This window comes from Quercus robur, chromosome 8 (genome assembly GCF_932294415.1).
Source record: "Quercus robur chromosome 8, dhQueRobu3.1, whole genome shotgun sequence".
NCBI lineage: Eukaryota > Viridiplantae > Streptophyta > Magnoliopsida > Fagales > Fagaceae > Quercus > Quercus robur.
In genome coordinates, this window is record NC_065541.1 from 40165047 (window position 1) to 40191031 (window position 25985).

Here is a 25985-nt window from a genome sequence, read left to right on the forward strand (position 1 = left end):
CAGAGTCAATGTTGCTGATTTGATCATTTAGGATCCGTTTGAATTGAACTTATTGTTGCTGAAACTGAAAACTGAAAACTGAAAATACTGTAGCAAAATAATTTTTAAATGTGTGAATAGTACCGTGGGACCCATTTTAAATATTTTTTAGTACGTGAACAGTGCTGTGAACAGTGATAAACAGTGTGTGAATAGTGATTTTTGTCCCCTGCATAGTGAATCCATGTGAGGTTACTGTTCACGTACAGGAAAAAAAAAAAAAAAAAAAAAAAGAAGCATGAAAACGCAAAACGTGGACGCGTGATTCGGTGGAATCCAAACGGGCACTTAATGCATTTTAGAGTACCCAAAGCTCATTCAACAACAACTTGCATCTGTTTGGAATGGAAACAAGAAAAGCCTTATGGCCATTCTGGGCTGTCTAAATATAGAGAATGAAACCAGAAAAAAGAGGAAAAACGAGCTCCAACAGCTTCTTTAAAACTCAAAAAGTTTTTTGCTAATGAACAGTTATTCTCCAAACCTGATGTGCTATTGTTCATTAGTAAAAAAATAAATTAGCAAAGAAAGGAGTGGGGATGGGGGTATGGAGATACGTGTGTTAAAAAATGAATAAATAATATTTAAATGAGATAGAGAAATGATAGAGAATTTGTTGAAAAATGAATTTGAAAAAATAGTTAGATAAAAGATAAATATCACTATTCACTGTTCAAACAGTACAAAAATATAGAGAAGCGGCTGGAGATGGTCTAAAACAACATCACCTATCTATATGTTTGTCATATCTGAAAATCACAGAGCATTCACTCAACACTTTATCATTCTGCATAATTCTAGAAAGTATTGTAACTTGTAAGTTTGCTAGAATGAGTTTATCTCTGAAACATCTTTATTGATATTTCCGTTCTGTCTCACTTCAGCAACACTTATTTCAAGTGTCGTTTACTGACAGCTATTGAGTATTGTCAAGTGGGTTCACTGAAATTAGATTGAATTCTTATTCAATACCTGATTGAGCATCCTATGCTATGCCGGTTAATTGGTCATGTTTAATAGAAAAACTGTCCCGAGGACCCAACAGTGGTCCAGGTAGGGCTGAACCTTTGTGTTTATAATTTATTATAGAATTAAAAGATGCTCACCCCACCTCCCCCTCCCCACAAGTATCTGGAGCTAGGCCTTTCCGCTAATCACTTACTATTGTTATTGGACCTACAACATGGCATTAAATTCAACTTTTTTGTACACTCCAATCCCATCATTTTTCAAGGGTCCGGATTAAGTCTAGTGCTTCCAGTGCACTTGACCCAGTCAGATTGTAACATATGTCCAAAATTGGACATGTGTCACCATCTCAATGGGTCCAGTGCTATTGGACACTGGACCCAAACTACTCCCATTCTTCAAATACAGAGAATGCAAACAGAAATATAAAAGTCAAAGAGAGATGGAAAGTAGGTTCCTGATGATATGCACAACAAGCCAAATTTGTTGGCATTTTCTGCTTCAGCTTAATTAATACTGGATAATCCCTCCAAAAAAAATACTGGACAAGGAAAAATTTCAAAAACCCCATCTATCAGATTGTCATATGGAACAAATTTATGTGAGAATAAACTCAAACTATATAAGATATTTTTATTCCCAAGAAGCCAAATGTAAAGCAGCAGGAAATGGAAGCAGGAAAAGAAATTGGTAGTGTGTCGAAACAAGATGAAGGTACAATTGATTTTTTTCTAATTGGAAATATATGTTAACTGAACAAAAAATATTCAGGAAAGACTATGGTATATTCACCCACTTTTTTTTTTAGAGAGTTTTATCCTATGATGTCTGCTCTTGATGATAGCTCTTAATCATCAGACCAGACACCAATCAATTTTTGGTATAGGCGGAGATTGAACCACAGATCTCTTATTCAATAATAAAAATTTTTACTAGATGATCTAACTGAAACCCATGGTATATTCACCCATTGATGCAAAGGCCATGGGAAGACAAATTTATGATATTTTATTTGATTTTATGTAACAAGGGCAATTTTGTAATTTCATAATATTTTGAAATGGGCTGTACTAACCATCCATTGGATCTTCTTTTGGGTTTTATTTTAAGTTTGGATATTTAGTTGGGCTTAGTAGTAAAAGCCTTAAGTGTCCAAGTCCAAGTCTTATTAGGGTTTTAAGAAATCCTAATTCAACTTGGATCAAGTATTAGACTTCTATTTAAAGAGTTGTAATGCTTTATATTGAGATGATGAATTTTTTAGAATTTAAGAGTTATGAAGCTTTCTTTATGGTTTGTGTGATGCAACCTTCTCCGAGGTGCGATACCAAGGAACCCTAGGTGTGATACTTAGGAAGTTTAGGTATGATGCCTAGAATTTATTTATTTTCTTTAATTTTACTATTCACGGTTACTGTTCCCAGCAACCCAAATCTTGATTTGCACCTTTATTTTCATTTTCAAACCCTACTAATCCTTATCCCCTTTGCAAACCCTTTAATCTCTATTATTTTCTAGCCTATTTCCCACCAAAATCTAACCCTAATTCTTCAAAACCCAAGTTATCCAGATCTGCCCCAAGAGTTAAAAATCAGGTTTTGTTTGTTCCCCTCGTCCTACGTCACCCACACTTGGCTTGAAAATGATACAGTGATGGAAGTGTTGAAATCTGAAAGAGTAAAGAAATTGTTAAAAGTGGCTTCCACAAATACTCATTGGTTTTCTAAGTAATAAAGTTGTAACTATGACTACACGTCATATTTCTGTGGCCCAAACTAACAGGGCCGCTACATGTATATCTTTACAGGAGAAACATTGTAGGTATTCTATACATGTATTGCCCAATATACTGAATGGAGGGTGTTTGTATGAGCAAACTGCCTTGGGCCCTTGAGACACTACAGATAAATCCCCTCAAACATTGCATAGGACATACTCTGAAATTTCATATTGATAATTGTCACACTCAAAAAGAGTTACGGAAAGCAAAAGGCTATGTCTAATCAAGACGCTATTGCAGCAACACAGCCTATCATTTAAGGCAGTCATGTTCCAATGTCCCGGTCTTTCTGAACCAAGGCACCCACACCGTGCCCCAAGAGGTGTGTGGGAGTTGACTTTTGAAACAAAGGCTCAAACATAAGAAAGCAGACATGGGGATACTTCACCTATTGCAACATTGTCTTGTCTCACTTCTCATTTCAAGTAAAGCAATTGCAGTAGTTTTATAATGTTGAACTACTAGCAAGATTGGGCAAAACAGTTCCCTTTTTTTATTTTTGATAATTTAATAGTTACAACTAAGGATGAGAGATTTGAACTCTAATTCTCCTAATAAAAAAAGAGTTGGTTAAGCCACTAAGTGACATGGATCTTAACCTGGGCAAAAGAAATCTATACCATATAGATTTTGAATAGTACCCAATATTATTCACAGGGAAAATTCTATTTGATTGTCTTTCATTGCGAAATTGTAATATTAACGAAAAACTATGTTAGTAGTTGTCTTCTTTACATGTTTATCTAACTCACTCAAATCATCCAAGGGAAAGTTCACCTTAAGCCAAGGAGCAACATGTTAGAGAAGCTTTAAGTTTTACAGGTGAAAGAATCTTTAGGTACCACCATTATCTAACTAATCTAGTTCATACTTGAGGAAGAACATCTTTGCTCATTTGCATCATGGAGAATAACTTATTGAAGAGCTAAAGCTTCTACTTGGTTGGGCCACTTCAAAATTAACCTGCCCCTCAATTTTGCCCTTAGAATAATAGTTAGGAAATCCATCTGCAGCTACGTTATTTCTGAATCTGCCGAAAATCAAGTGCAGTCAAATCCTAGTTGACTCCAACCTTTGCTTTCCTCCACAGTAGAAAAAATGTAGGATGACTAAAGAGAGGGGGACACATTTTCAACCTCCTTATGTAATCTGGATGCATTTGTAAGGACATAAGATATATTGGCCCTCATCAGGGTTAAATCCCATTAACTCTTTTGGTCACTTCTTTAGGAACCCTAAGAAGACCACAATATTGTCTCCCTTAGATAGCATGGGAAAAATCCCACTTAAATACACATTTTTTAATTGATTTTTTATATATTATTAGAAGTTCATAATGAGATCAAGGAAGAAACATTACCTGGCATGCTGAATTGTTGACCCAAAGATTTCAATATAATCACATTGAAGAACCAAGCAGTAAAAGACTATCAATGAGTGGCATCTGACACCATTATGAGCCAACACACACAATTCATAAAACTTACTAAGCATTTAGATCATTTGTGTGAGAGAGAATTTATTTGTTAATTGAATGATAAAGTGCAGGGATGAACTGGAGAGTCAAGAACAGCTCCATCATCTTTACATGGTAAACAAGCAAACAATTTGATCAGAATTTAAGCAATTAGCCAAAAACTACTGCCTAAATTACAAAGCCAAAAATATGCCTAAAAACTCAATTGTCAAATGTAGAATGACTAAAGCGAGGGGGACACATTTTCAACCTCCTTATGTAATCCGGATGCAATTGTAAGGACAAAGATAAGATACATTGGCCAAAAACTAACTGCCTAAATTACAAAGCCAAATATACACCTAAAAACTCAATTGTCAAATATAGTCCAGAACTTCACTGACAGGGGCAGCTCCAGGATTTTTGTTTAGGGTGGTCAATAAGAAACATAAATTATATAAGAGATGAATCTTGGGTAGGAGATGAATCTTGCAGTCTACGGGGTTTCCTTATTACAAATTTGTCCATAATACTAGCAAAAAAATAAATTATAAATTCATTTGACATATTTCTTTCCAATAAAATAAACATATTAATTATTGTTAAGTGATTTTTTTGCAATTATTTAATTTATAAGTTTATAGTTCTTTAAATATTCTATATTTTTATTGTCTTTTAGTGTTAGTGTATTGACAAGTCACATAGCCAACAACCACTCACAACTCAAAAGTCACATTCAGCAAAATTAAAAAACCACTCACAAGTCACAAATTAGTCAAATAGTCAAAGTGCAAAAGATGAGTAGATTTTTTTTCAAAATAACCAAATCCCTTAAACAATTTCATTAGTTAGCAAGGTTTTGAAATTATTTAGCAAACTAACAAATTGAGTGCAGAGAACTCGATTTTGTTGTGCTAGTTTCTACTATGGAACTCGAGTGTGAGACACTCAATTTCCAAGTGCGATTTCAAGGAGCAAAATCGAGTCTAAGGGCTTGTTTGGTTAAAAAATAATGGTCGCTCATCACTCATCACTCAATTTTTGTCACTCATCACTCATCACTTAAAATACCCCAACTCCTTACACCCCACCCATTTGGCGCCATTACTCACTTGCCATCACTTAATATTTTTTAACTGTTTGTAGGCCCCATACCTATCACTTGGTGCAGCTTTTACTTTTCTTTTCTTTTCTTTTTTTCTATTTTTCCTTCAACCCCCAATATCGAAACTCACCGAACCCAATTGAAAAAAAAAAAAAAATCACCGAACCTAATGAGGAAAAAAAAAAAGAGTCAAAAGTTACAACTGACTTGACTAGTGGGTCCCTCAATGTATGTTTAATTACGGAAATGCCATTGAAAATAGAGTGATGAGACAATGATCCAAAACTCATCCAAACAAGTGCTCTTCCGTGGGACCCACATGATTTGGATGATGAAAACAGAAAATTGAGTGATATCACTCAAAACTCACTACATCCAAACAAGCTCTAAAAGACTCGATTTGTTAGATTGTTAAATAGTTTCAAAACCTTGCTAACTAATGAATTTGTTTGAGGGATTTGATTATTTTGAAAAAAAAAAAAAATCCAAGATGAGTCATAACTCAACTTTATATCAAATCAATACAAACACTTACAGCAACACTACAACAATAAAGAAACTCAAAACTCAATAACAGTAAAACACTATAAGTTCTATAACCCATTAACCCCCACAGGCCCACACACACGGTCAAACTTATTATAGACTCAAAACTCAAGTTGACTAGTTGAGTAACACAACAACAAATATCAGAACACAGTCACAGTTCTTAACCCCACAACCCCCACACACACAGAGTCCAAAATTCAAAACTCAACAAAAGAAATCAAAAGATAACTCCACACACATGGTGATTCACTCACACAGATTTAGTGAAATAGCCTATCAAAACACTATAAACACATTCTCACAGTGAAAGAAAGAGAGAAAGAGAGAGCTAAAAAAACCATATCAAGCGGCGGCGACGGCAGATTAGGGACAATCAAGCGATGGCAAATCGTGGGGGCTATGCAACGGCAGCCTTTTTCCTTTGGGTTTGGAGAGTGAAGAAGGATAATAAGAGATTTTGGAGGTTAGGCAGCTGCAAATTCTTAGGGTATGTTTGGTAATTGTTTTTTCCCCTTATTTTCTGTATTCAAAAACAATTTTCTATTTTTGAAACTAAAAAACTTGTTTGACAATCCAAAATGGACAAAAAACAAAAATTGTTCTCAAAACTCAATTTGTGAAGGAAATTGAAAACATGCAAAAAGCTATTTTTAGTTTTTAATTTTCAAAAGTCAATGATAATATGCATTTAATTTAATGAATCTGTCTCATTTAATAAGTTAGCATTAAAGTTCAAAACCTAGTAACAATATATTTTAGTTTTTTTTTTCTTCAAAAAGCAATTTTTTTAATTTCAACTGACCAAACATATTTTGATTTCAAAAATATAAGAAAATTGTTTTTTCTTTATATTTCCCAAAACAAGTTTTTGAAAATAGAAAACAAAAACGGTTACCAAACATAACCTTAGGTTTTATTCATTTTTTTTAATGATTTTTTAAATTTTGATTTATCCCTTTTTATTTTGAAATTAAAGACCAATTTTTTTTTTTTTTTTCAGAGTTTAAGTTGGGCTTTTAAATAAAAGGGGATCAAGTTCATGGTGAGGTTGTGCAAATTTGTATTGCAGGGGTTCAAAACAAAATTTTCTTTTAATGTTATATATATATATATATATATCAGGGGGTTCATTTGAACCCCCTGACTATAACGTACCGCCACCCCTTCACTCACCCTTTGGTGCTGCCCATTCTATCATATCCAATTCCAATCTTACTATGCATGAACGTCATGGCTAAGTCTGCATTGTCGCTTTCCAAAAGGCATTGATTAAAATAGTACGAACTATGCTTGGTATTTCTCTGCCCCAATCAACAATCCCATCAGCCAACTGATAGGCCTTGATGCGGCCAGCTTTGCAGTATCTTGGGGTGAATTCCCAATGGAGCTGGCTCATCTAATATCTTGCAAGCCCTAACTACCTTGACTGAAAGACAAAGGTTAATTGAAAGAGTCCTAAAAAAAGCTGCAGTTCATGTAATACCCTTAATGATCCTCATGTCCCACATCTTCAGTGACTCTTCACTTCTATGCTTATTGAACAGTCCCTGATAAGCAATGTATATGTATTAAAAGTCTGATCACAATCTTCTTCTTCTGTCCTCTTAAAGAGCTTTAATGCTTCATCAATTTTCTCACACTTAGCTAGGGCATCAATAAGGTCATTGTAGCGATATGAATCCTGTGGGCATCCCTTCTCCAACCATTCCTCAAAGAGCCTTTCAGCTTCATCAACTCTCACAGCCTTTCCAAGACTATCAATTAAACTAGAATAAAACATGTCATTAGCCATCACCACCCCATTACCTCTATAACTCAAATTACTCCTTGGCTTCCTCAATCTGCCACTCTTACAAAATCCATTAACAATAATCCCATATACCCTCACTTGTTCCATGCACCCAATTTTTGCATAGGAATCAATCAGCGCCATATAAATTGCTACATTCACATTATACCCCTTCTAAATCATACTCTTTTTTTTTCTTTTTCTTTTTTAACACAGCATATCCTTCTGCACACTTCCCATCCTTACAGTGCCCACCAATCACTAAACTACAGGCATAACGCAGAGTTTCCAACCTCTTCTATTCCATTTCATGATATAGACCCAAACAAACATCAAAATTCCCATCCGTATAACAAGCCTGCATCGAAGTCATATAAGTACTCATATCAAGCTCCATATTCCCCACCTCCATATCCCTTAAATCTCTCCATTCCCTTCTTTGTCTTCCCTGATATTCCCTTCAATCATTGTATTAGTGGTCTCTTCTCAAAAAAATTGTATTAGTGGTCACAACATCCAGTCCAATCCTCTCAGTTTCCATCGCCTCTAAGTACTCTTTCAACTCTGTCGATCATCATTGATTCACCAACCCATTCACCAATAAATTAAACAAGCGGGTTCAATCCTATTCTCCTTCATTCTACGCCACACCCACAACAATTCCTCAACCATTCCCACACTTGCTAAGCAAAAAATTAGCCACTGAAACAGTCATCATGAGACAATTACACAATCCTATCTACATAATCACATAAAGATAAACCTCACTCAAAGACACAAACACATGCAATACTCTATGGACATAACTGTTTTGCTTAGCAGCCTAAGAAAAGAGCCTTAAAGCAATAATATCAGGGTTTTCATGAAGTTTATTAGACTATAAAACAAATGAAACAAAGTTAGGAGACAACCTGATCAAGAACTTGTGGCAGCAAGACTCTAAATTGGGCTCCATGTCCAGGATAATCAAGGAGATTGAAAATTTGGGGGAATCAAGGAGATGGCAACCTTCAATTTACTGAGAAAAATTTCCAACAGAGGAAAAATTGATCTTTTCAGTTAACACCTTTCACACGTTCAGGGTAAAATTGCCCTTTTCCATGCTCACAACCTAACTTGAAATTCACGTCATAATGGGTAATTGGAAATTCGGTGGCAAAGTGGTCATTTTCTTGGTTCAAAAATAAAAAATAAATGATAATCATTGGTTGAAAAATGATTTCAATGTGTACTTTGAGAAAAATTTATTTAATTTTTTACTACAAGTATTACAGATAAAAGATAAAAGTTAAATAAAATAAGTAACTGTGAAATTCACGTGAGATACATAAATAGTAAAAAAATAAGCAAAAATTAAATGAAATAAGTAAATGGCTAACATGGAACCTCCAAATAGTAAGAAAAATAAGCAATAAACTAACTTATAATTCACTCCTAAACAAACACTAAATGTATAAAATGATAATTACTTAATTATTAAGATGGCAATAGGGTAGGACGGGGTTGAATTAAATGTGCCTCATTCCTCTTAGGAGTTAGGAAACTTGTGCGGAGCATGAGTGGATAAGTTAAGTTTGAGGTGAATTAGAGGCATTTTGTCATCTTTAACATTAATATGGTAAAGATGATGAAACAAGGTAGGGAATTGACAGTCATGAGAGTGCTAAGAGAGAGTGAAAGCAAGTGTTTTTGGAGATGATAATAGAATATGCACAAAAAAATAAATCATAAATAAGATTTGTAAAAGATTAGGGCAAGCAAAACCTCCCAACCTTGTCACCTCTTCAAAGCATGAAAAACATGTACAAAGTAGCGTGGGTCAAGTGGGAATGATGATTTTTTTCATCCCTAGATTTAAAAAAAAAAAAATTTATGGGAAGACTGAAAATTTTATTCATAAATTGAAATAAAGACTACATCCTAGAGAAGAGTTTATTCTAAAAAATAAGGACTTTCTTCAATTTAAGTAAAGAAGTCATTAATGCCTAAAGCATATTTTACTAATAAATGGGCTAGTCTGGTCTATTACCTTGCCTATGTACATGAGAAAATTCAACCCAACAAAAGTCCCTACATAAGGCAAGTATACTTAAGTCAACTAAAGCCACAAAGCAGGGGGGGTGAAGATAGTTCACTTACTCAATACATAATAAGGGAGTCACCTTCCAGGATAAACTCTTGGATACTGGCATCCTCTGCAAACTCTAAGCTAGCTTCTAAAGCCTTTGCTTCCAATTATACCGCCCCCAAGGGTGTTTAAATTTTCTTAGTTAGCGCTACTTCCACCATACCCTTATCATCTCTAATAATGGCTTCCACAAAGAAGACAGCCCAATCGACATTGATTTTGAACAATAATGTCGATGGGGGAGACCAAGAGATTGAAGGTAGCATAGGTGGTTTTGGACCAGAAGATATAGTTGTGTTATATTCTGCCAAGCATGGACGAAACTACTCTTTGACTTGGGGGACAATTCCCCCCCCCCCCCCCCCAATTTTTTTTATTTTAATATTACTAGTATATATAGGTACTAATTTTAGCAATTTTATTTTATAAAACTACACTTTGCACACTCTTAATAATATCATTGATTATTTTAAAAGTAATGTTATAACCACAAACTTTTCTACAATATTTTTTCAAATTTTTGAGATAGCAAATTTATATTAATTCACATATGGGCCTATCACTTTTTTACTTATCAATAACCATTCATCACATGAGTAAATTGTAAAAATAATTTTTTACTTACCCAGTAATAGACACATGCATTAAAGAAAAAGACAAAAAAAAAAAAAAAAAAAAAAAAAAAAAAAGAAGAGAAAAACCCTCAACGACTAAGCTGCTACACATAGCCAGCAACAAAGCCACCCTCTCTAACTCCAAGTTCTGGTTTTGTCATTGCTGCCAAGTACTGTAAAAGCCCACTACATAAAAGGGAGATCACTTTTCTTTATTCCCCCATGTCGAACCTCATTCTGATTGAACCATAAAGCCCACACACTTCTACTTGTATTAGAAATCTTAAATTTAGTCTCATATATATACCCATGTTATGTTTATTGTAACATGGAATTTGTACTATACTCTCAATATAAAAGATTTATACTTTCCTGTATTCAATCACTCTAACTTTGAGTCCAATCACTCCATGTTTTCCCAAACTTTACTTTGAGTTCATTCACAAATGGTAATTCGGAATGATAAGGGTGAAATTTTGGCGGCCTTGTCTGAAAATATAGTTATGCCTTCGTTATTTGTGATGGTGGAGATTCTTGCAACTCTTCAATTTGCTCTTGAAATTGACATTTTTCACTCTATTTTTGAAGGGGACTCCAAGATTGTTTTTAAGGCTATGACCCTTGATGTTGATCCCTTTTCTTCCATTGGACACTGTTAAAGACGCAAAGTCTATTGCTAGTTCTCTTATGAACTTCTCCTTCTCTTACACTAGAAAGTAGGGCAATTTAGTTGCTTATGCCTTAGCTAGGAGAAGTAGGCTTTCTTCTTCCTTATTAGTTTGGATAGAGTCTCTTCCTTCAGATGTTTTAATTCTCTTATAATCTATGTTTTTTTTTTTTTTTTTTTTTAATAAACACAGCTCAGTATTTTTTTTTAGAGTGAAAAGTGTAAATATTATTAATGCACGTGAGCCAAATCAGCTTGTACAAAGGACTGAATGTGTGGTGGAACATCCTTCATCCATACTAAAAAATCTGGTATGCTATTAGCATATCTAGTCAGACTATACGCTACAAAGTTGCCTTCTCTTTTAGTATGAGAGTAAAGCAATTCTTCAAAACTTTGGGAAAAAAATCTCACATCCTCCAGTAGCAAACCTGTTGGGGATAATGTCTGTTCATCCTCATGCAAAGCTTTCATAACAGTCAGGGAGTCCCCCTCAAGGATAGCCCGCCTCACACCCAACTCACTTGCAAATTCCAAAGTTGTTGCTACTGCCATTGCTTCAACCTCCACTGCATTGTAAGCATGTGCCAGACGCTTAGTGCATGAGCCTAAAACCAACCCGTTTTCATCCCGGACCACCACACCTACGCTTGACTTGTTTTCCTTTGAAATTATCGTGCCGTCAAAGTTTACTTTGACGAAATTCACTGGAGGAGGCGTCCAATGAGACTGGGAGTTCTGACTTCGATTCTATACATGAGGTTCGGTATCCAAGAGCTTTGAGCGATAGTCATTCAAGGAAAGTTTTGAAACATCAGCCACGTGGTGAAGCGCTGTTGCAGGTGCTCGTACATGGACTTTGTTTCATTGATTCCAAACTGACCAGGTCGTAAAGGCAAACAGCTCCAATTACTTGTCTTCCTCAACCAACCACGATACTAGATGCTTGAAATCTGTGAAACCAACTGAGTTTCAGAAATCCCATAAGGTCCGATTTGTCCAAACAATATCAACTACACAGGACCACAATGCATGCAACAGATCCTCAACAGCATCTCTACACCGTTCACATATGGGGTCAATGATGATGGTTCTTCTTACCAGAGCTTGTTTTGTCGGTATGGCATTGCGGCAAGCCCTCTATATAAAGGTCTTTACCTTCTGCAGCACTCGCATAGCCCAACTTTTTGTTCCTGAGTGGTGGTACCCTTTCTGTGTCCGTCAGCTTTGCTTCTTCCTTGAGGAATCTATAACCCGTTTTACAGCTATACTCACCATTACTTGAATAAGGCCAGTATAGGACATCCTCCTTTACAATTCTGCTTAGTGGGATTTTTTTAATCAACTCAACATCTTCCTCCACAAAAAGCCCATCCACCAAATCTGTATGCCACTGCCTTGTAATTTGATCAATTAGGTAGCTCACTGTGTTGTGTTCAAAGTTTTCAATAGGGCATATGGGCAAAAAGGGTGGATGTTTTCTTGGTAGCCATCGGTGCTGCCAAATATTTATTTTCTCATCGTTTCCAATCCTCCATCTTGAACCCCTTTGGATGATATCCCTCCCTACCAAAATACTCTTCCAAATGTACGACCCCATCCTTGAATCTGAAGCTTCCAAGATTGTTGTGTTGGGGAAAAACCGGGCCTTGAACACCTTGTAAAAAAGAGAGGTTTGGTTGTGCAAGAGTCTCCACGGCTATTTTGCTAGTAACGAGTCATTAAAAATGACTAGATCCCTAAATCCCATTCCACCAATTGTCTTGGACTTTGTCATTTCTTCCCACCTCACCCAATGAATTTTCCTCCGGTCACCTTGTTGTCCCCACCAAAATTTCTTTATTAAAACTTCTGATTCATTGCACAAGCTAATGGGGATTTTAAAACATCCCATTGTGTAGGTGGGAATAGCTTGGATAACTGCCTTCAACAAAACCTCCCTACCCGCTTGAGAAAGTAATTTTCCTTCCCACCCTTGCAATTTTCTCCACAGCCTTTCCTTGATGTAGTTAAAACTTGCTTTTTTACCTCTACCCACAAAGGAAGGAAGACCCAAATACCACTCATATTGCTTAATTTCAAGAACGTCCAAAGCCACCATAATCTCATGCTTCACTTCAGTGGAGGTGCACTTGTTGAAAAATAATGATGTCTTGCTTCTATTAACCTTTTGTCTCGAAGTTGCTTCATACATCTCCAAAATCTCCAACACCTTGCCACATTCTTCCATAGTTGCCCTGCAAAAGAGGAGACTATCGTCTGCAAAGAGTAAATGGGTTAGTTTGGATCCTCTCCTACAAAGAGAAAAACCATGTATATCCCCATTACTTTCTGCTCTCTTTATGAGCCCATTTAGCCCTTTGGTACAAAGCATAAATAAGAAAGGGTATAGTGGGTCACCCTGTCTAATCCCACAGGAAGGTTGAATCAAACCACATGGTTCACCATTTACTAGAACCGAGTAGGAAACTGTTGTCACACACCCCATAATCAGCTGCACCCACCTTTCATTAAACCCCAATTTCCTCATTAGTTGCTCAAGGAAATTCCAGTTTGCCCGATTGTAAGCCTTACTTATATCCAGTTTAATTGCCATAAAACCATGAGTTCTAGACTTATTATTTTGTACACTATGTAGGGTCTCAAAAGCCACCAGGATGTTATTAGATATCAATCTATCTTTAGTAAAGGCCAATTGGTGTTCCATTATGATATGTGGAGTTAATTTTTTCAATCGATTTGGAAGGACTTTTGAATAGATCTTATAAAGAACATTACAAATGCTAATGGGGCGATATTGGTGAGCATGTTCAGGATTATGAATTTTGGGGATGAGAGCAATAAATGTATGGTTTAGAGGAGTGGGTAGGATACCTGAATTCAGCCATGTTAAAATTGAAGAAGTGATGTCTTGACCAACTGTGCCCTAGAAATGCTGATAAAAAAGTGGTGGTATTCCATTCAGTCCAGGAGCCTTGAGGGGTGCCATTTGCTTCAAAGCAGTAGCTACTTCTTGTTCACTAAATTCTTGGATTAACATCTAGTTCATATTCTCATCAATAATTGTAGGGACACAAGATAACACCTCCTGATACCCATTTGACTCACTTGAAGAAAAAACTTGAAGTAGTCAACCAACACTCCTACAATATCACTTTGCTGGACACGCCAATTACCTTCCTCATCTCTAATACCCTCCACCTTATTTCTTCTACACCTTCTCGTTGCACGAACACAGCTCAGTATTGATTCTAAAATAATTTTTTTTATTTAAAAAATTTGATCCACTAACAAAGTTACAATGTAATGTAATGGACCAAAATTTAAAATAGAGAAGGCATAAAATCAAGTAAGAAAAAAGATGCATTTACTCATATGTGTAAATGTGTTACTATTCTAAGTAACTAAATTATCATCTTTAATTTTTCTGGAAAAAAAAAAAAACAAACAAACAAAAAAAGTGTACGTGTTTTTTTAAAAGGATCTTACACTAAGTTTATTACTCACTTGTGGTTTGGTTGGGGTCAACATTCTGAATTCACATCATGTTGGTTCTCCCAAAATGCTCTAGATTTTAGTCTCCTCCCACTATATATATATCTATATATATATATATATATATATATACACATCTCTAAAAGTTTAAGCGTAACATTTATTGAGACTTCTGTTAAGCCATATTAGCGACCACATCATCTACCTATTTCTCACTTCTCTCCACTAATTCCAACCATAACTTTTCCTTTACCTTTTCATCTCTTCACTACTTTCAACCTTAATGTCACTCTTTATCTACCTCTTCATCTTCCTTTTATTTTGACTCTTCTTATCCCCATTCTATTACTATAAATATGACATTTTCTATAATATTCTATACATATTTTCTCACATGAAAAAGGTTATTACTCTCTCTCTCTCTCTCATGTTTTATTTTTGTGTGAATTTTTTATTTTTTGTATCTCTACTTTAGATTGAAGTATTTATGTGTTCTATGTGTTCTTTAGAATTTTACTTTGGGTTGCAATTTGGTTTTGTGTTTTTAAGTTTTTTTTTTCTTTCTTTCCTATAATTGTTAAATGTTATTTTATTGCATATAAATATAGTTTACAAGAAAATAATGTTATTCTATTCTATATCATGGCTTAAATAAGTTGGCGTTTGACTTATGACTATATTTTTTATTTGATGCATCTTTTTCTCATTTTATTTTCTATTTCTCTACCAAAAAAGGTGATTACTCTCTCTCTCTCTCTCTCTCTCTCTCTCTATATATATATATATATATTCTTTTTTGCAACTTTACTTTATGTTGATGAATCATTGTATTTTTTATATAATACTATTTTGGGTCAATACGATTTGGTAGTGTGTTTGATTTTTTAAGTTTTCTGTCACAACTCACAAGTCTTCTCTCTCCCTCTTTTAGCTTTTGTTTGATTTTTTTTTTTTTTTTGACATAATACTTAATTAGTTATTTTGGAAGTGAGATTTTGAATTTATATCAAAATACAATATTGTCTATGTATTTGAATGTATCTATCAACTATTAAAATTAAACCCCCTAAAAGAACTATTAAAATTAAACTGCCCAAAATGAATATGTATAGACAATATTTTTATTTTTATTTTTATTTTTCATTGATTTATTATTTAATTATAACATCAAAATTAAAGTAAATGAATATATAAAGTTAAAACTGCCTAAGATGAATTTGTAAAGGCAATATATTTATATATTTAATATTTTCAAAAAATTAAAAGTAAAAAATAAGAATAATGATGTGGCTAATGATATGACAGATGAAAAGGCTCATCAGGAGCGTAGTAACAAAAATGCGATATGAAGATCCAGTTAAAGGCAATTAAATCTTAATAAATAAAAGTGTATGTTGTAAAAAAATAATAATAATAAATAAAATTAGATCATGTTCTCTTTATGTTATATAGATTATTAATTTTCTTTCAATTCGATAGGTGAAGTGTTCAATTTTAGACATAAAGTCTATTTTTTTTCTATATATTATTTTAAATATTAAACTTATAATATGGTATAGTCTCTTAAGAATATCTAAGAAATATGCAGTTCCAATTTCATGTATCAATATTAGTAAACGAAGCTCAATCAATAGTTTGAAGCTACTCCTATGATAAGAAAAATTATAAATATAATAATCTCTTTTTAAGAGAATGAAAATTTTGAATAATATATTTGAAACTCAAATAGTTTAGTTGTACAAGAAAAAAAAAAGGAAAATATAACGCACGATAATATAATTTATCAAAATATGGATGGTCTAAAAAATGAATAATATCAATAAAATAAATTCAAATAATAAAATGATGATATTTTTTTGAGATAAATAAATGAAAAATGATTTTAGAGATTGTTTAAGTTTTTGGGAGAAAAAATTATTTTCCACAAAATTTAGAGAACAAATTATATATTATACCATAACTAAAATATAATTATCTATTCTCACACATTGTGTGGGTTTGTGCCTAGTGCTATTAAAAATTGAGGTTAAGTTTTGATGAAAACCACCCGCCGAAGTTTATAAGAAGATTAAAAATTAATCTTTTTTTGTAAAAAATAAATGCATAAGGATTAAGGAAGTTGGGTTTCAACTCTCAACCTTTAACTAGACTATTCTACTTTTTGCCCATAAAAAACTTAGGAAAACCTCACAAATTGATAGTATGCTGATAGAATTTGGTACTCCCAAGTTTATGGTATGTGCTTCTAGTCCATTAAATCCACCACCCGAGTGTCCCTGAACAGGGGAGAAAAAAAATCTTAAACTCAAAAGCAAATTACCAAAAAAGTATGTGACGACTAACTTTCAAAAAAAAAAAAAAAAGTATGCAATGAGTAATGATCTAAAAAAGACATATAGAAAGAGTTTGGCATGGGCGTGAACAAGTTTTTAGTATTCTTTCTTTTTGAGGGGGAAAAAACTATATTTCTAGTATTTAATCATGATGGATGATTATGGTTTAAAGTTCTCCTTGAGTTTCTTATAACTGTTTAATGTTGTATTATCCTTTTTGATACAAAATAAAAATTCTACTCTAATCTAATCTAAATGTATATGTGTATAAAACTCCCTCCTAAAGATTTGAACCCTGACCTCTAAACTTGAAATTGGGTATTCTACCTGATCATTTGAAGGACAATCCAAATCTTTCATTGAAACTCTTCAAAATACCTTCTCAGCTCCAAAATTTGTGTTTACTTTCTCTAACTCACCAAGACAGCTCTTAGTTCATTATTTTGTTAGGAATTTATTTTTTTTAATAGAAAAGTAAACTTTTTGTCTCACCCCTTAGCTTGTTGGGCAAAATTTTGTAATCGGGATGTGCCTATTAACATCTCTTCCCTCGTTAATTTGGTCTTCCAGCAAGAAGTTAGAGATGAGATTGGGCACCTTTCCTATTCTCTTATACTCCTCTTATATATATAAAAGAGGAGTATAAGAGAATAGGAAAAAGTATAAGAGGAGTATAAGAGAATAGGAAAAGTGCCCAGTACCGCTCCTTTAGCAGCCTTGCTGGTGCTTGGTGATCTACATAACTTGTCCCAAAAAGAGAGAACTCTCCACTTGACCCATGACCCTGGCCTATTAAATGGTTCACTGCACGCAATCCTTACGTGAAATAAGAAGAATATTCAAAATTGATTTGAAATTCTCATTTTTCTTTTTATTTTCTCTTCTAAACTTACCATTTGGCACTTGCCATGGCAACTCTTTACAGCACCATCACCACCCATAAACTCTCTCCACACGCAAAACCCATCACAGAATCCAAGAAAACCAACTTCTCTCCAACTGTCTTCTCCACCCAACTCTTCACCAACAAGTCCAAGTCCAACCCACCAAATAATTTGAGCTTCTCAACCCAGAAAAGAAGGAACTGGGTCATTGAGTCAGTCACAGAGGACAGAGAGGTGGTTCCAGTGAAGAATAAACTTGCTGAGGACCAAGAAAGCCGCTTGTTGCTTAATGGGTCTGACGAATTTCAGCCTCTTTCTCCATCTGAGGGAAGAGAAGAAGAACAGGGTGATGATGATTTCGATAGGTTGGTTAGTAAAGCTATCAATGCTACTATTGTGCTTGGATTTGGGACCTTTGCTGTCACCAAGTTGCTCACCATTGACCTTGATTACTGGCATGTGAGTGGTCTTGTATTAATAGCTTTGTTTATATTTTCTTGCTTTTTTAGAGATGGGTTTTGTGAGACCTGGCTTTTTTATTGTTCATTGCATGTATATAGGTTTCTCTCTTTGGTAGGCAAGACAGCTTTCAATTGTCAATTTTGTGTTTCTTTTATGTGACAATTTGCTATTGTGACATTATTTTTGCTTAATTATGTTCTATGGGATGAGAAAGTGGTGAATTGTTCATGTGTAACAAATTTCTATTGAATAGATATGAATTTCATATAAAAATTGGATTGACCTTTGACAGACAAATACAATCATAAAAAATTGATGAGTTATTGTTGGAAGAAGTGTTTTTTCATGGCAATTTGTTTTTGTGAGTAGAAATTTTGTCAAAAGAATGAAGAAATGGACAACAATTTAGTTGCTTGCTGTTTTTCGTTAATAAGAACAAAATTGCCTCTGCAGTGATCATATTTTTCCTGGCATGACTAACATGTGCCTTTTTGTTTTGGTTTTATCAGGGATGGACCCTTTATGAGATACTGAGGTATGCACCTGAACACAATTGGATTGCCTATGAACAAGCTCTCAAAGCAAACCCTGTTTTATCCAAAATGGCGATAAGTGGGATTGTGTACTCTGTAGGAGATTGGATTGCCCAAGTAAGTATGTGTTTGAAGGAAATTATTTTAAATGAATTTTCTCTTTCAGTGCTAGTTTTTGTTGATCTTTGAGTTTTTTCCCACTGAAATTGCAGTGTTATGAAGGAAAGCCGCTTTTTGAGTTTGACCGGACACGCATGTTTAGATCAGGCTTAGTTGGGTTTACTCTCCATGGATCCCTTTCTCATTATTACTACCAATTTTGTGAGGTGATAATTGTGGTTCATATTTGGCCGGTTGGTTTATTTGTGTATTTCTGCAGATGGCCTGAAGTGTTTGCTTTTGTTTCCAGGCTCTTTTTCCTTTCCAAGATTGGTGGGTGGTCCCTGCTAAAGTTGCCTTTGACCAAACAGTGTGGGCGGCAATTTGGAACAGCATCTATTTTGTGTTTTTGGGGTTCCTACGTTTTGAATCCCCTACCAATATATATAATGAACTAAAGACGACATTTTGGCCCATGCTGACTGTAAGGAACCATTCCTGTTGTTCTCTACACTTGGTTTACATATCTTTATATTGCGCCTGATCACCATTTGTTCCCATGGTTGTAATCTAGCTGGTGAAATCACTCATTTGTCATATGTAGAACACTTTTGAATCTGCAGGACTGAAATTTTCCTCAACTTTAGGACTTACATATTGCATGCAAATGTCGCTTTTTAGTTTTTATCCTTTATGCATTGGTAAATTTCTCCTCACTTTTGCTGGCACAACATTAGCTTACCAGAAATATAAAAAGGGCAAGGAAAAAAATGTTAGTAGTTCTAATTGGAGCTTTCAAACTTGTAAATGCTCAACATGGTCTACTTATTTTTTAAATTTTGAATATGCATACTGAGCTTCTGTAACAACTGAGTGTGGTCTAGACTGCAGCAACTGATATTTACCACTTTTAAAAGTACTTGGAAAGCTCAACATGACTTCTAAAATCTTGAAAGTTCTAAGAACAATAATTTATCAGAAGTTCCAAGCACAATAACACGAAGTTTATTAACTGATATCTACTTATGGTTGTTATGATTTTGGTGTTATGGTTACAACTTGCTTCATTTGAGTTACATCCAACATAGTTCTGATTGATTTTAACAAGTCAGATATCCAATTTATGAGTGAGGGGAACATCATTTATTGTTATGATTTGCTTTGCAGGCAGGGTGGAAGCTTTGGCCATTTGCCCATTTGATAACCTATGGTGTTATCCCTGTTGAACAAAGGCTTCTCTGGGTGGACTGTGTGGAGCTCATCTGGGTTACCATACTCTCAACGTAAGTATCTAAAATACATCTATTTACATCTTGTCGAGTATTTATGTGAGAACTTATGCCAACGCATGCCAAGCTGTTAATAGCTAATTGGTTCAGATTTTAGGCCATTTGGAGTGACATTAACTGCATTATTACATAGTCAATCATTTGAAGTTGACTTTTCATTTTCTAGTTTATTCATAGCACAGAAGTCTTTGTGCTTATCTCATCTCTTCTGCCACATCATATGACTATCATCAGTGGTAATGTTTTCCATTATTGTTGAAAAAACATGTGTATCTTATCATGCAGAATGAAAACCAAATCACCTCTAGATTTGCACAAGTTACAATTTTACATAAATGTTGAAATCGAGATTAAAAACTCACAGCGGTCTAGTTTAATGTATTCTAAATACATCAACATATCAATCAAAAGGCTCTACTTCCGTGATTAAGACTAATCATCTTGGTTGATATGTTATAGTTTTATCAAAAGAAATGTGTTTCGTCATGCTTTACGAGCTAAAGTTTTCAGCAATGGGTTTCCATACTGAGACTCACGTCTTATATAGGTCATCTGATATGTCAATGAATGTATGTAACAAATGAACTTCATTATTTCTGAATCTTAAATCACTTGGTAGGCATGGTAAGATCTTAAAGTGTTTGGGTAAACTTCTAACACTTGAATTTTTTTTATTTACTTTGTAGTTATTCAAATGAGAAATCAGAATCACGAATATCTGAAGTATCATCAAAAGCAAATCCTACTTCTTCATCAAGCAGTCCTCCTAAGGTACAACTAATCACTGTTATCTTTGGAAGACACATGGGGGAGAACCCATTGAAAAATTTTAGCTCATTGCCATTGCCATGTAGGATGTTTTATTTGCATGGAAATATCTGAACAACTTATCCTCTTTGAATCTTTGAGTATCTCAGCCCTTTAGGTAGCCCAAATTTCACTTTGCTACTCCTCCCTCCCCCTCCCCCCCTCCCCCCCCCCCCCCCCCCCCCCCTTTCTCTCCAAAAGAGAGAGAGTAAAAATCTTTTCCAATATTTGTATGTTCTATCCTAATATGCTGTATTATTCGTGGTTTGTTGACAGGAGTAAATGAATAGGGTACACATGGTAAACTGAGAACAAGGTTCAATGGAGGTAAACTGAGAAGTGTTCAATAGAAGTCACAAGGAGTGATCAACCATATCGTACTTCTTACTTCTTGAAGCCTATCATCATCAATGGGAAACTGCAAATTTATGGACTCTCATAATCTGTAACCTGCCTCTACAGCTGCTGCATACCCCTTTTAGTCATTATACATCAATATTGTCTTTGTTTATAGTTTTTTTTTGTGGGGGGGGTGGGGGGGGGGGGGGGGGGGGGGGGGGGTTGTGTGGGGGGTAGTGGGGGGTTGAAGACTGGGACAAAACTTTTGTATTAAATAGGTAAAATCAACATGTTATATGAAGTGCAGAGTTTTGTATGTATTCTAGATTCAGTCTCCAAATAAGACAGCTATTCAAGGAGTTGTGTGGCAATACATAATGAAGGTCAATAGGTCACTAGCTATCAATACTTTTATTTGCAGAGCTATTGATCTTATTCTCTTTTTATATATTTTTTAATGAATAGCTAATGATACCATCATACTAATTCCAGTGTGTAAGTCGTATTGTCTTGGCTGTATCTTCTTTGCAGTAAAGTTGGAGCTTTTATATCATGGCTAGAAGAAGGTGCAAGAAAGAAATTGCAAACAATTCCCTCTGTTAACTGTTATGGAGGATTGATATTTTGGCACCCCCATCACTTCAGTTTCGAGTCATATCTGATCAAAAAAAGGTTCACCAATCACCACCCAAAGTCTTAGATTTGTGGCATATGTAATCACCTTAATGGTAGCTACTAGCCAGGAAAACATATGTTATGCACCCGTACACCATCTCTGATAGAATGAGATAGTTTTACTTTTACGTTTGCAGTTTCAAATGGTCCAAAGAATTTCCTCTACTTGTTTTGGTAATTGGGTCAACCACACCTGGAGGTCTGAGGCCCAATAAGAAGCTCAGAGTCCAATTTTCCCACTAATCTTGATTGCACGATAGTTGATCTCACTACCAACTTTTACTATGACCTAGCAATAACTCCAGAGACACAATATAATTCACAACAAATTTTAAAACCATTTGACTTGGCAAATTGTTGATGGGAGATGATAAAATAGTGTCAATAGTGGGCCCATAAAAGAATCGATAATATCCTGTAAACTTAACAGATGTAAACTTTGTTATGAATGTTGTACTTATAACATTACCCACAACCAGCGTTCTATATAATGAGTACCACTGCCCTTTGGGCTTATCAACACTTCATTTTCTCCTCGTTTTTCCTTTGACAAATGACAATGCCTAAGTTGTTGGAAGCCAAATTAGCCGGTTTTAAGTATTCTCTTGTGCATTGTACGCGACATAGGTATAACACGTCATAAAATGACTACTTAACGGCCAAGTGTCCTGTGTAGTGCAAAGGACCATTAGACAAAACCCTCATCCTCATACTAAAACAAATTGATATTCAAATAATTTCATAAAAGAATAAAAGAAGAAGCGTATACATGTTAGTCATGAAACATGTATAACTAAATTTGCAATTAGATTAGCTTAAATTAGTTGAAAGCTTTTAACAAGCTTATTTGTTAAAAATTGGTAAAAGTATAGTTGTACTTAAAAATTTGAGGCTTTTAAAAGTTACAAATTAGAAACTAAGACTTAAAAAAAAAAAAAAAAAATCAATGTTTGTAGTTGATCCAACACTGAGAATATTTATATTTGAGAATTTCAGGTAAAGTTGACGAATAATTTTATTAGTATTATTATCTATAATTTAGAAAATCTAATATACCTTTAATATAAAAATATACAAAATGAGTAAAAAAAAATTAAATTTTAAATTTTATAATAAAAGTTTAATGAAAACATATCAAATTAAAACATGATGTTATTTTTATGGATAGAACTTAGGTGATGTTGAGGCTCATTTTTGACAAGTCCTGTAAGAGAAAAAGCCCAGCAACACAGGTAGACCAAAGTTAGCAAGCAAGAAAAAGCCATTGAGCCCAAGTGGCAGGAATGAACGGCTTACGAGCTCATAAAGTGGGTCCTGAGGAAGCAAACAGGCTTAAATGGACCCGGAAAGAGAGAAGAAGCAAACCCATGGATAGTATGTAGAAAAGCGAGAATAGACTACAGCAGGTCCAAAGTAATGCAAGCAAAAAAAGTAAGGGGCTAATGGAAGACCCATCAGCCCCAAGGATGAGGTTTGAAGTAATTGAGCCAAGGAAATCCAAGAGAGTTAGTAAAGGCCCATGGGAAAGTAAGATTGGAAAAGGGCCGAGAAAGTCTAAGGAAAGCAAATGGGCCAAAGATGCCTAAGAGGGAAATGGGACATAAGAGCCCGCAAATAATGTAAGAAAAGACCCAGTGAACACACTGAGTCACTGGGAGGGAAATAAACAGCAAGCTCAAAGAGGCCTAGCAGGATTGAGTCAAACAACATTACAGTAGGAATAGTAGAGTGATGTGGCAAGAAATGCTAACAAGGCCACGGAGTGAATACAGAGTAGGTCGGGGGAAGGAAGGCCCATGATTCGACAAGGACTAACCCCCAAAAGAAGCAAGTCATAAAGAATGGCAAATCGGAAAATAGCCCACGCCATAAGAAGCCAAAAGTGCACAGCAAAACGTACAAACCAATCTCCAGATCACGACAAATGTATGAGTAGCAAGCGAAGAAGGTGAAGCATGCGCGAGACCTAGGCACCACCAACCTGTACCCTACTAATATAGGAAGTGGTAGGTCATGGGTCAGAGGTAAGAGAGGGCATGGTATGGTGGTGGGGAGAGGAAAAAAAACCTATTCTGGGATTCTTACTAAGCTCTTTTGGGGGAAATGTCCTGCTGAGATGACATGCCACCCAAAAGAAGTAAGGATGAGTTGGAACCACTACGTGCATGCCATGAGGGATAGAGAGAGAGAGCACACACACTGTAACGGGTAGAAAAGTCATAGCAAGCAAACAAATAAAATAGTCTTCTTTGTCTGGCAGAGGGGAGCAGCACAGCCAACACAGGTAAGTGGTGGTAGCTGAACAATTAACGACCAGTAAGTGGTCGGTAAGGACACCCACACCAGAAAAAGGTAGTTAGGGGCTAAAACAGTAAATACCAATCATGGCAGACTCTATATAAAGGACCCCTTGCTATGCATTGGAGGGGGGATTGGAAAAATCACAATAATAGCAATTTCTAGGAAAAACCATAACCAGAAGTAAGCATTGAGAAGGAAAGGAAGTAAAACAAAAGAAAAGAAAAGTAAGAAGTAACGCGAGAGAGAGAGAGAGAGAGAGAGAGAGAGAGAGAGAGAGAGAGAGAGAGAGAGAGAGAGAGAGAGAGAGAGAGAGAGAAAAAAAAAAAAACAAACAAACAAACAAACAAACGGTTTAAAACGGCAGGCATGCACCAATAGGTTGATCTCCTCTCTCCCTTAATAGCCTTGCTCTCTATAAAGGCAAAAGATCTGTATTTGGGCATAGACTATTTAGGCCTGTTCTCTCAAAGCAATTAGTTTCTTCTCTGAGATTACTCGTGGTGAGGGAACGGTTTTCCCTTCTTGATTTCAATCCCGTGTATTACTTGGCATGGCAGACTAACACTTTGATTTTGCTAACTGTGTTTATCCTTCACTTAGCTTATTCTGTGTACAGAGAGCCTTTTGTTGCTCACTTTCATTTATTGTGGCTAAAAGTAGTGAGTGTATTTTCCTGTGTTATCCGTATTATATCTGCCCGCCATAACTTCTTTATAGCGGCTCTACTTGCCATGGGCATGTAACCAAAGTCTAGTAGACGTGGTGTAGTTTGTGCACAAGCCAGGCCAAGGTGGGTTCTAGTTGGACTGGTCTTAACTCCTTTATTTAGAAAACTCGAGCCTAGTGCAATAAGAAGCAGCCCAACATTACAAACAAGGCCCACCACCTTACAGGTGATGTTCTTTAAATTTTCCTCTTAAAATCTAGCTATGTGCTTGTACTTAACTAAAAATGCATTTACATCCTTTGAGAAAAAAACCACATGATCTATTGACCTATTCTAAGGAGAACTTAAATAATAGCATCTAAGGTATTGTACCTAAATTTTGTTCTATTTTTATTGTTTGGACTAAAATCCGATGTGCCTAAAGAGTACTTAGGCTAGATTTAATATCCATAACAATTAATTTGTAGAAGTGAGTTTCTAGATCAATAGTTGAACTTAAAATAGTAAATTCTCACAAATGACTGATAATGAACAACATTACAGGACAAATTCTAATGATGAATAAAGTTTTGATTTATTTCTTCTTCATCGGAATTACCAAGGAGCATATACACTTAGACAAATGCAAGATTGGATTCTTTCACAATGCTCACTGTATTCTCTTTATTTCCCTCTCTATATCATGATCAGATCCCTATACATGGGGATCTCTTCCTATTTATAGTTTCTATTCTTCAATCCTAACCCTCCACTTGGATGGTGGGTGATTCTTCTTTAGGATACTTGTCTCGTCCTTCTCCTCCCTTTCTTTTGAGGCTATGCTGAGTAGGTAACAAGCTATGATGCACTATTCAGGTGTCATTTAGACATTAATGCAACATGCCTAGTTGCTACAATGCATTTAATGCGGAGGTGATGGTATCTTCGCCAGGAAGTTTCTTGTAAGACATATCTAGGTCTATTATTGTTACCTTCCTCGCACTGATACGTTTAGCTTGGCCCGTG

The 25985-nt window shown here is 35.2% G+C and overlaps 1 protein-coding gene and 1 pseudogene across 1 annotated transcript; one reads left to right on the forward strand and one right to left on the reverse strand.

The window, feature by feature from the left end:
* Window positions 1-7067: 7067 nt before the first annotated feature.
* LOC126696285 (pentatricopeptide repeat-containing protein At1g03560, mitochondrial-like) lies at window positions 7068-8238 on the reverse strand (annotated as a pseudogene).
* Window positions 8239-17593: 9355 nt separating this feature from the next.
* On the forward strand, window positions 17594-21519 carry LOC126695486 (uncharacterized). The gene is made up of 7 exons (XM_050392244.1): window positions 17594-18267; window positions 18780-18920; window positions 19016-19129; window positions 19213-19386; window positions 20070-20185; window positions 20878-20962; window positions 21275-21519. Exons 1-7 carry the CDS (start codon window positions 17833-17835, stop codon window positions 21278-21280), a joined length of 1071 nt encoding a protein of 356 aa, XP_050248201.1. The 5' UTR covers window positions 17594-17832; the 3' UTR covers window positions 21281-21519.
* Window positions 21520-25985: the final 4466 nt, after the last annotated feature.

What these genes read in the sequence shown, in the direction of transcription:
- LOC126695486 (XM_050392244.1), top strand. Translation starts at nt 17,833, where the DNA reads ATGGCAACTCTTTACAGCACCATCACCACCCATAAACTCTCTCCACAC. An exon ending in CATTTTGGCCCATGCTGACT is followed by an intron (nt 19,387 to 20,069) that starts GTAAGGAACCAT and finishes TTTGCTTTGCAG; the next exon opens with GCAGGGTGGAAGCTTTGGCC. An exon ending in TGGGTTACCATACTCTCAAC is followed by an intron (nt 20,186 to 20,877) that starts GTAAGTATCTAA and finishes TTTACTTTGTAG; the next exon opens with TTATTCAAATGAGAAATCAG.